General features: G+C 46.4%; 1 protein-coding gene across 1 annotated transcript; it reads left to right on the top strand.

Annotated features, from left to right (window-relative positions):
- Positions 1-2,884: 2,884 nt before the first annotated feature.
- LOC116828856 (scavenger receptor cysteine-rich type 1 protein M130-like) lies at positions 2,885-9,264 on the top strand (the record flags this gene model as incomplete). Its single annotated transcript, XM_075062165.1, has 7 exons — positions 2,885-3,194; positions 3,631-3,948; positions 4,028-4,342; positions 7,545-7,859; positions 8,431-8,494; positions 8,581-8,634; positions 9,225-9,264. Coding segments are annotated over 7 exons (1,416 nt in total), but the record flags the coding sequence as incomplete, so codon positions are not given.
- Between the last annotated feature and the right edge of the window lie 1,953 nt (positions 9,265-11,217).

The following is an 11,217-nucleotide window of genomic DNA, read 5'->3' as shown; positions in this document are numbered from 1 at the left end:
TCCTGTGTTTCAGCCAGCTATACCCATTGCTCCCCTCTTTATACATCCAAGGATCAACTTCACTGTTTCTGCAGCAGCATCACACTGGGAGCTCACATTCAATTCTTTGTCTACTATGACCCCTGCATAGAACATGGGCTATATCTGTATTTCTGTGAATATTATGTGCACCTTAGTTCCTTTTACTGCTATTTTCACATTTCCTACCAGGGTTCAAAGGGTAACCCCCGTCTGAGCTCCTCACATGTCCCAGGATGGCAGACAATGGTTTCACAGAACCCAGTACCCCCTGGTACGTAACTGACAAAACAAGTGTCGGAGCTTTTGAACTTTTGCATCTGGCCAAGCTGAGCGCAACCCCCCCTTCCTTGGGATGTGCCCCTGAGGTGGGAAATCCTAACCAGAAAGCTTGGGAATTGTTAACAGGGGAGCCCTGATGAACAGAGGTTGCAGGGAGAGAGACTGAAACACAATCTCCAGACACAAGGGTTCCTGAGATAAGCTGAGTCAGCCCAGATTTTGAGTGGAAAGCTGAGCTTTCGGTAAGACATAGGTCTGTAGGCCTTCAGTTGCTTTATTCTTTTCTCTGTGATTGCTGTGTTCCTAGGGATAAATACAAAATAACACTGGCCTGGGTCTGGTACTATTCAGTATTTCTGTAAATGACTTGGATGATGGAGTAGAGACACACTTACATAATTTCTGGATGACATAAAGCTGAGAGGGGTTGCATGCTCTGTGGAAGGCAGGGTTAAAATTGAAAATAGTCTTGATAAACTGGAGAATTGGTCTGAAATCAGTAAATTGAAATTCAATAAAGACAAGAGCAAAGTATTAGACTTAGGAAGGAAAAATCAAATGATAAAAAAACAAAACAAAATGGGGAATAAGTGACTAGGCAGCAGTTCTGCAGAAAATGATCTTGGAGTTATAGTGGATCTGTTGTATCAACCAGACAAGGTACTAACAAACTTCAACAGGACTTCATTTTTGCAGTTGAAACCTCTTTACCAATCTGCTGCTGCACCCTCTGTAACTCTCACTCAGCCTCTTCAACTCCTCCCCCATTCTTCCTGTTTCCTGTCCTTTCAGACTCCCAACAGCCAGTGCTCCCAGTTCTAATAATTACAAGCACATCTAAAGACCACAGGATCACAATCTGAAAAATTGTGATGATGTTATGAAAAAGGGAAATGTCATTCTGAATTGTATTAACAAGAATGTCATATGTAAGACACAGGAGGTAATTGTCCCACTCTACTTAGCACTAGTGTGGCCTCAGCTGGAGTACTGTGTGCAGTTTTGCTCATCACTGTTTAAGAAAGATAAGGACAATTTGGAGAATGTCCAGAGGTGAGCATCAAAGAGAGTAAGAGGTTTAGAAAACATGATCTACGAGGAAATGTTGAAAGAATTGGACATTTTTAGTTTAGAGAAGAGAAGTCTGAGGGGTGAACTGATACCAGTCTTCAAATAACTGAAAGATTGTTTGTCAATTGTTGTCCATATCCACCAAGGGTAGGACTAGACATAATCATCTTAGAGTGCAGCAAATAAGATTCAGATTAGATATTAGGAAAAACTTTCTAACTATACTGATAATTAAGTACTAGAACAGGGTATGTAGGGAGGTTCTGTAATCCTCATCATTGGTGACTTTGCACAACATGTTAGACAAACATCTATCGGAGTGGCCTAGGTATGCTTAACCCTCCATTGGTATGAGGAGATGGACGAGATGACCTCTTGAGTTTCCTTCCAACCCTACATTTCTATTGTTCTGTGGTTTTATTGGCTATTCAGGCCTGCTGATATAAAAAAAAATGTTGATCCATGGTAAATGCCATTTAACATGCTCGTTAGGTACCAATAGATTGGAGAGAGATTCATCCTTTTCATAGGATATGAATAGACATCCTGCTGCTGTACAAAACCAGAAATGTGTATTGAACACATCTGCCTTTTCTGCATCATTATTAAAAATTTTACTATCTCCATTTCTAATGCGCCTACAGCATTGTTAGGATTTGTTTGTTTGTTTGTTCCTAATATATTTTAAAAAACTCCTTATTTTTCATAGTCCTCCCAGTCATGGAGTTTATCCTGATGTCTTTAGCTTCCCTTATCAGTTTTCTTCATATCCTAACTTCTAATGTATATTGATTTGCTCTAATTCCCACCTTTTCCATTATTTAATATACTGCCTTTTATTTCTATTGCTGCCTTCACTTTGCCACTGACCCAGAATGAGCTGTTAGGCAAAGTTTTATACCAGTGGAGTACCTGAACTCCCAAACCCCCTTTATAATTTTCAGCTTTAATTGACTTTCTAGGACAAATTAAGCCCCGTCTTGTTGGAGGAGACGGCGCCTGCTCAGGACGTGTGGAGATAAAACATGGAAACACGTGGACCACAGTCTGTGATGCACATTTTGATCTCAAAGTTGCCAACGTTATCTGTAATGAACTACAGTGTGGAATAGCTGTATCTATCCCAGGAGGACGTCATTTCGGAGAAGGACAAGGGATGATCTTGACTGAAGAATTCCAGTGTGTGGGGAATGAGTCTCTCCTGTTCTCCTGTCCCAGGATATCAGAAGTGAATCAGACATGCTCACACACAAATGATGCTGATGTCATATGCTCACGTAAGAATTCAGCACAATCTCTTTAAAATCCCAGTGACGTATTCTAAATTAGAGTGAAGCAATGTACTGATCTCATTGTGAAGGGAACTGGGTTTAATAGGGTTGGATCAAACCCCAAACAAGCCAAGATAATGAGAAAGGGATCAAATGCCCCTGACTTTCCTTTCTTTTACTATTTGCTATAAAATAGTTCCAACCTCCCTCTCTAAACCCCTTCTCCCTTGTCCCCTGGGCACACAGGTTTCCGTCTGGTGAACGGCAGCACAGTGTGCTCAGGGAGGGTGGAGATCAAGGTTGGTGATGCCTGGGGAACTGTCTGTGACTCACACTGGGATCTATCAGATGCCAACGTTCTCTGTCATCAGCTCAACTGTGGGTTCGCTGAATCGGCTCCAGGAGGAGCGTATTTTGGAAAAGGAACTGACTCTGTCTGGACAGACACATATCACTGTAAAGGGACTGAACCCCATTTGGCTCATTGCCCTGTTACTGCCCTGGGGGCCTCTCAGTGCTCACACGACAATGATACCAGTGTGATTTGCTCAGGTAAGTGCAGGAGAGATGTTGGATTAAGGACACTTCCCCATCAGTGTGTGACACTGCCCCCAGAGCAGGGGAACCTCAGGGTACAGCAAGGAGAGGGGAACTGGATCCTAAAGCACGTATAATAATAGTAATTATTTTAAACATAAAATTAAACTAAATAATATTAATGCAAATGAATCATTGTGACCCAGGAAAGCCCTGGATTCTCCAGGAAGAGCTTTAGTCAGCAACTCTGTCCTTACGAAGAGCAACAGCATAGGGGCAGCACTTTATCCTTCAGGTTCCATAAATGTCACCAATTCACCATCCCTATTCTTCTCCAAATCACTGCTAACCTTCTTTAGAAACAGTCCATAATTTCATGCACACTCAGTATCATTTCTAGTGTATAACAGGGAGTGTTATTCAGTTTGTTTCCCATCTCTCCTGAGCCCAGGTCGCTCTGAATCACTCAGACTGCTGAATGGAGAGAGCCAGTGTGACAGGAGAGTTGAGATTTCCCTCCGTGGTGTGTGGGACAGAGTGCTGGATGATGAGTGGGACATGAACGATGCCAATGTGGTGTGTAGGCAGCTCCAGTGCGGAGTCGCTGAGAAAGCTTATAACCCCCCTAAGTCTGAGCAAGGAATGGGCCCTGTGGGGCTGAGAAGGGTCCAGTGTGTAAGAAATGAGACTCATCTGACTCTCTGTGACAACTCCACATCTGAGACATTCCAGGCAGGAATTGCTGCGGATGTTGGTGTCATTTGCTCAGGTGATTCATTTCTAGATCTCACAGACATTCTCTGTTCAGTAGGAAAATATGTGTTAACAGCTGGGATCTATCCCTGCAGGGAGCAGGCAGATCAGATTGGTGAATGGGACAGGTCACTGTGCCAGGACAGTGGAGATTTATTACAATGGCAGCTGGGGGACAGTTTGTGATGATTTCTGGGACTTACCAGACTCCAATGTCATCTGCAAACAACTGGGATGTGGACATGCCATCAGTGCAACTGTCTCTGCTCATCATGGGGAAGGATCCGGGCAGATCTGGCTGGATGATGTGAACTGCTCTGGGAATGAATCCGATCTCTGGGGATGTCCTTCCAGGGGTTGGAGCCAGCACAACTGCAGACACAAAGAAGACGCCGGAGTTCTCTGCTCAGGTCGGTTTTGTGAATGTTCTTGTGTGCCATGTTACCAGGAGATTTAATGGAGGGGGCAGATGTTTAAGGAGGTTGCTGAAAATGATACTTTCCCTGGCTGTCTCTGTCCCCCTTTCCCTTCTGTAACTACATACCAGGGTCACCATTAGAAAGTCCTCAGCTCCCACCCAGAGATATTGGAGATATTTCGAGATTTCCCTAATGTTAGAATGCTGCATCTCAGGTGTCTGAAGGAGACTGTATCATGGAAAGCAGTGACTGAAAAGGATGTAGGGTCCTAGTGGAGAGATAAGTGAACAAGAGCTCTCAGTGCTGTGTGTGGTAAAATGGGCTGATGTGAACCTTGGATGTATAAACAGGAGAGTAGAGAGTAGGAGGGGGGACTAAATTTTACTGTTGTATATGGCACTGGTGAGACAGATACTGGAATACTGTGTCCAGTTCTGATGTCCACAAAAATTGGAGAGGGAGCAGAAAAGAGCCACAAAAGTGATCTGATGAATAGAAGACTTACAGTGAGAGATTTAAGATGCTGAATCTGTTTAGCTTATCAGAACAATCAAGAGGTGACTTGATTACGGTGCATAAGTTGCTTCACGAGGAGAACATACCACTTACTAAAGGGCTCTTTAATCTAATGGAGAAAGGCAGAACAAGAGTCGATGGCTGGAAGCAGAAACCAGACAAATTCACATCAGAAATAAGACCCAGGTTTTTAACAGGGAGGGTGATTAACTATCAGAACAAACTACCAGGGAAATAGTGCATTCTGCATCTCTTGAAGTCTTCCTGTCTAGACTGGATGCCATTCTGGAAGCTCTGCTTACGTCAGACTCAAGTTCTTAGGCTCCATGCAGCTGTTTTACAGAAGGTCAAATTATTTGATCTCATGATCCCTGTCACGCTGTCTGGAGTGGCTTATGGCTCTGAGTGCCACCTTCAGGCGAATGATGAGAAACAAGGTAATACCCCAACTTGGTGGTGTGTCTACAAGTAGATCTCAGCAAGACAGTAGCAGATGTGAACTCCTGGACCAATGTTCCCTCTAATTTTTTACATCCATGAGCAGAATGGATTTTTTTATGTGCACCAGTATAGAGGTGATGTGTGGCAGGATTAGGGCCGAGGGGTTGAGAGAGTAGGAGGCAGCTCAGGGCTGATGCAGAGAGTGGCGAAGTGAGTGTTCTGGCTGGGGGTGTGGGTTCTAGGGTGGGGCCAAGGATGAGGGGCTTGGGGTCATGAAGGGGCTCAGGGCTGGGGCAGAGGGTTACAGCGTGGGGGCTGTGGACTCTGTTTAGGGGTAAGGGCTCTGAGGTGGGCCCAGAGATGAGGAGCTCAGGGTGCAGGAGGGGGCTCAGGGCTGTGCAGAGAGATGGAGTATGTAGTGGGTGAAAGCTCTAGCTAGGGCTGTGGGCTAAGAGGTGGGGCCATGGATGAAGGGTTTGGGATGCAGGCTGCCCTGGGGCTGTGGCGGGAAGAGAGGAGTCCCCCCAGCCTTCTCCTGCTGCAGCAGCCTGTGGCCAGGGGAGAGGCACCTCTTTCCCCGCTGCAGCAAATTCGACATCAGGGGAGAGAAATATCTCCCCAGTCCCCGGCTGCAGCAGGTTTGGGGCTGGGGAAAAGGCACCTCTCCAATCCAGGCACCTGTGGCTGCGTGCCTATGTGGCCCTTGATATCCTGCTCTGCAGCCATGTGGCCACACCGCTTAGAGGGAATGTAGTCCTGGATCAATATACACCTCCACCCCGCTATAACACGGTTGTGGAGAGCCAAAAATCCCTACCGCGTTATAGCTGAAACCCTGTTCTATCGGGGTCGGGGTGGCAGGGCTCTGGTGGAATTTAAAGAGCTCCAGCCTCCGGCCACTGCGGGGAGCCCATGCCCTTTAAATCGCCTGCGAGCTCTGCTGCCGCAGCCCCGGGGTAGTGGTTGCAGGGCTCCAGTGGGATTTAAAGGGTCCGGGGCTCCCCACAGCAGCCGGAGACCTGGACCCATGAAAGCACCGCTGGAACCCTGCTGCTACCGTGCTGTATGCGAACTCATGTTATATCGAGTCATGTTGCAGCGGGGTAGACGTGTATCTATCTTCCCAGACAAACTGGACTTAGTGATAATTGGTGACTTACACCAAAAATCACACCACGTTCTGGTTGCTTCCAGTCCCAAGAGACCAGTCACTTACCCCAGATCAGTTGGTTCCCTGGATCTTACACTAAAGACTATGCCTGTAGCCAATCCTGTTATAAACTATATGCAGGTTTATTGACTGGGAAAGAGAAATAAAAGGGTTATTTGACAAGTTAAAGCAAGCAAACATCTACACACAAATGAATTACCATTTACATCCTAGGAGGGACAGAACTGTAGTGATCTGTCAATTCCAAATGTCCTTCAGTGCTGATTCAGGGGTAACCCCTTGGGGTCTCTGTCCTCAGTTTTGTGTCTCTAGCCCTGTCACAGATCAAACAGCCAAAAAGATGAACAGTCAACACATCTACTATTTTTATTTCCCTTTTCCAGCCTTCAAAACGATGGGACGAGGCCTTCTGCAGGTGCTGCTCCATGAGTGTGATAAGATCATTAACCAATCCTGTACATTGTGATGATCCTTGATAACCCATCTGATTTTGATAGTCCTTCAGGATGGATGGGGGGATGATTCCTGTGCCTGAGTTCACAAGTTGAGAGCCAACATTTTCAAACTTATAAGGCAAAACTTACATACTTTCTTGTAGCATGGACCACAGACATTACAAGTGAGATTAATGCCTGCAGCAACTAACAACCATTTCATAGAGTCTAAACACAAATACATTCTTACAAGACTAACACCTGTTTTGAGCAAAACTAACATACAAGTGACCTGGCCTGGTATCCAGCTATAAGATTGTCAGTTCTCAGCTAATGCCTGCAGCTGGGCAAGAACTGGCATCTGGCCTGCCAATGTCACAATCCTTCCCGGCCTTTATCTGTTACAATCGTATGTAGCTGCTTGTAAATGGTGGCCTTCCAGAGATGCCCACTGTATTTCTAGGGGGCCTGTGATGCATAAAAGTCTCTCATTCTTGGAGTGGTTCTCTAGCAGTTGTTTCTGCAGAATGATACACAGAATTGTTTGCAATCGCTGGGATTTCACTCTTCACACTCCAGTTCATTTCAGAATCAGAAGATTTAAATTCCCTTTTTGTGCGTTTCCTTCTAGAATTCACAGATCTGAGGCTAGTGAGCGACAGTGACTGTGCTGGGCGGCTGGAGGTTTTCTACAATGGGACGTGGGGCAGTGTTTGCTCCAATCAGATGTCTGGAGTCACCCCAGCAATTGTCTGCAAACAGCTGAACTGTGGGGATGGAGGGCAGATTGAAAGAGACTTTGAATATGGAGCAGGTTCTGGTTCCACGTGGCTGGACCACGTTGCATGCAGTGAGCAGCACGGCTCCCTCTGGAAGTGCCCATCAGATCCCTGGGATCCAAAGTCATGTGATAACCAAGCAGAAGAGACCCATATTTCTTGCGCTGGTAATTATGAAACTACCTGCATGTGCATGTGCAAATGCACATGTATATGATGTGTTCAATTACTTGAAGAGTTAGGATAGAGTTTGTTGTTGTTCACATCTCAGTGTAGGCAGATGTAAATTCTCAACACAAGATACAAATGTATTTTGTATGATGTTTTATAGGAATAAGCACTTGTCTCATTTTCAACAAACATGGAAGTTAATTAATTAATTATAAAAGAGACCAGTGTTACAAAGTGCACTAAGGTAGTGTGAGAGCGAAGAAAAGCCTCTCCCTAGACACCGTCATTAGGCAGCTCTGTGGTTATTAATCCTTTTGGGATGAACAATCAGATATGGGCCAAGGCTGTGCAGTTTGGGTCGAGACTGGAATCCCCCACAAGTCTGGGTGCCTGTCAGCCTGTGTATCTGAGTAACAGCTAAGGAGCAAATTAGTTAAGTATTAAATGACCGAGAGTTCACATTTCTGTTCATACTGTGCTGAAATTAGGGGGCTAAAATACAGATAAATTCTACTCTCACATCACTCACACAACCCAGTGCATTCACCTTGGCTTTTTTCTCCATAGGAAAAAAAAGCAAAACCAACTCAGACCCCATTTACCGAGTGTCCAAACTCTCCAAGCTGCACAGGTATCTCTGCTTCTCACTGTTTCACTCTTGGTCCCTAAGGACTTTCCCAGCTGTCCCAGTAACATGTGAGGTTTCTGCATTTCCAGACCAGGAGAAGTTACGTGTCATGAGAGGAGGACAGATGCTCGGGCAGAGTGGAGGTTTGGTACCGTGGCTCCTGGGGAACAGTTTGTGATGACTCCTGGGACATGGCAGATGCTAACGTTATGTGTAAATTACTGGGCTGTGGAACTGCTGTATCTGCCCCGGCTGAGGGTGCATTTGGCGAGGGGACTAGTCCCATCTGGGTGGAGATGTTGAATTGCCGAGGGACAGAGTCATCTCTCTGGGACTGTCCTGCCAAGCCCTGGGGTGAGAGCAACTGTGGTCACAAGGAAGATGTTGGAGTGAATTGCTCAGGTGAGCAACAGGAGATGTTTGTACTACATGCTGTAATTTTCAGGGAGGAGGATGGATCAGCCTAGCCCCCCATCCCTTTGGTCCCAGACCAGCCCCTCCTATCTCCTGTGTGCAGGAGCATCATGGATGCTGTGGGGTGGGACCTTTGTGGGGTCAGATTGGCTCAGGCATCAGCCCACATAGCCCTGCATCCTTGTGCTGCTCTGATGGAGCTTGTGGAGGTGACGGCTGGAGACAACCAGGGACTCTCGGAGGTGAGGTTCCCCCCAGGAATAAACACGTCACCTCCTCATCTCTGAAGGCTCCAACTCTCCTCCCTTTCCCTTTGCAGGTCTGACAAAGAGGACAGATTCTCCAAAAACCCCAGTTAAAGTATCCTCTTCCTCCCATCAAGGGTTAAATTTCCCTCGTGCTGGGTCACAGTGGATGAGCTGCAAGCTGCAGCCTGAGGGAAGGAGCTCCTTTCCATGGACTGTGAAATCCGAGGGCGAATGACACCTGGGTGGGACCTGCAGGCCCTGCTGATCCAGAGGATGCCTGTCTGCTGGCTCCAGTTGACAGAGCAGGGGCCATGATTTAAATAGCAGACTGTGAGCTGCCCCCGTGGCACATAGATTGTCCCAGCCCATTACCCTGCTGTCCTGGGCCATGCAGTGAGTGACTGGGGAGCTCCCTGTCCCTCCCTGCCCCCCGACTCTCACAGGATAATCTCTCCCTTTTGCATGTTCATTTCCATCCAGCTCCCCCGTGCCGCCCTTAGTCTGACAGTGGGAGAGTTACGGTGCCCGTGATCATCTGCATTATCCTGGGAGCCGTGCTCTGTCTGGTCTTAATCATCCTGGCGGTACAGGTGCGAAGTGCCAAGGCACAGCGCAGAGGTGGGTCCTGATTGGTGTCACTGTATGAACTGCCTCTGCAATAGCAAGGGGGCTGCAGGGTGTCAGGGTGAGGGGTGATACTAGGCTGGGTGGGGTGGCCAAGGGTGCCTAACTACTCTCTTATTTAATATTTTGTTAGTGGAACAGCCCAGCAATGAAATCTGGAGATGATATTAGTTAGGGATCTTTACAGTTTCAGAAAAGCTACATCTGTATCCCCCCACCCTTCGGTGATCCACTCCAGAAGTGCCTACTCAGGCTTCCAGCCATCACCTGTCTCTGGGTTGGAACCTCCTGTCCCACCTCTTTGTGGCCAAGGGTTTTTAATGCTGCACAACCGTCATAAACAGATAGCTAAGGGTTAATGTTTCTTTTACCTGTAAAGGGTTAACAAAGGGAACCAAACACCTAACCAGAGGACCAATCAGGAAACTGGATTTTTAAAAGCTCAGGGAGGGAATGTTTGTGTGTGTGTCCCTTTGTGTATGTCTTTTGTCTGTCTCTCGGCTATGAGAGGGATCTTTCTATCTTCAAGCTTCTAATCTTCAGTTTCCAAGTTGTGAGTACAAAGGTAGAAAAATAGATGTTTATTGTATTTCTTTTGCATAGGCTGTTATTCATATTTTTCTTTAAGCAATTGTGACCTTGTATATTGTTATCTTGATACAGAGAGCATTTTATGTCTTTTCTTCTTCTTTTATATAAGATTTTCTTTTAAACCTATGGATTTTTTTCTTAATGTGAGGCTAGGCGAGATAGAAATCCCTGTGCCAGATTACGTACGGTCTCTCTCAGGGAAAGACTGGGAGGGGGAAAAAGAAGGAGGGGGGAAGGTAAATTGCCCTCTCTGTTTTGTAATTCAAGGAGTTTAAGTACAGTAATCTTCCAGGATAACCCACGGAGGGGAAGCCTGGGGAGGAAGTAAAGAGAAGACAAGAGGAGTGGAGTTATTTCCCTTTATGGTAAGACTCAGAGCATCTGAGTCTTGGGGTCCCCCCAGGGAAGGTTTTGGAGAGACCAGAGTGAGCCAAACTCTGGAAATTTTTGGCTGGTGGCAGCGCTATCAGATCCAAGCTGGTAATTAAGCTTGGAAGTTTGATGCAGGCACCCACATTTTGGACTCTAATGTTCATAATTAGGAATTATGCTTATGATAACAACCCCCTGCCTTCCACTGTGATACCCCCAGCAAACCTGTCTGCCCACAGGCCAGCGCCTGTGCTGTGCGTTCTCCCCAAGGGCTATCAGCAGTATATTGCCAGCAGTTACAAGTCACCACACAGCTCTCTCTCAGCAGACTGCACCTTGTTAGTAGGAGGAAAGTATCACAAGGAACACTTTAAAAACAATAAAAATTCCTCCACACTTGCTGAACACACCAGAATTCACCCGTCTTCCTCATGGGCAGCCTGGTAGACCAACGTCCCTCCAACTATTCAGTGTTGG

Source organism: Chelonoidis abingdonii, chromosome 1, assembly GCF_003597395.2.
Source record: "Chelonoidis abingdonii isolate Lonesome George chromosome 1, CheloAbing_2.0, whole genome shotgun sequence".
Classification (NCBI taxonomy): domain Eukaryota; kingdom Metazoa; phylum Chordata; order Testudines; family Testudinidae; genus Chelonoidis; species Chelonoidis abingdonii.
Note: the sequence above shows the minus strand (reverse complement) of the source record. Positions and strands in the feature narration are given on the sequence as shown.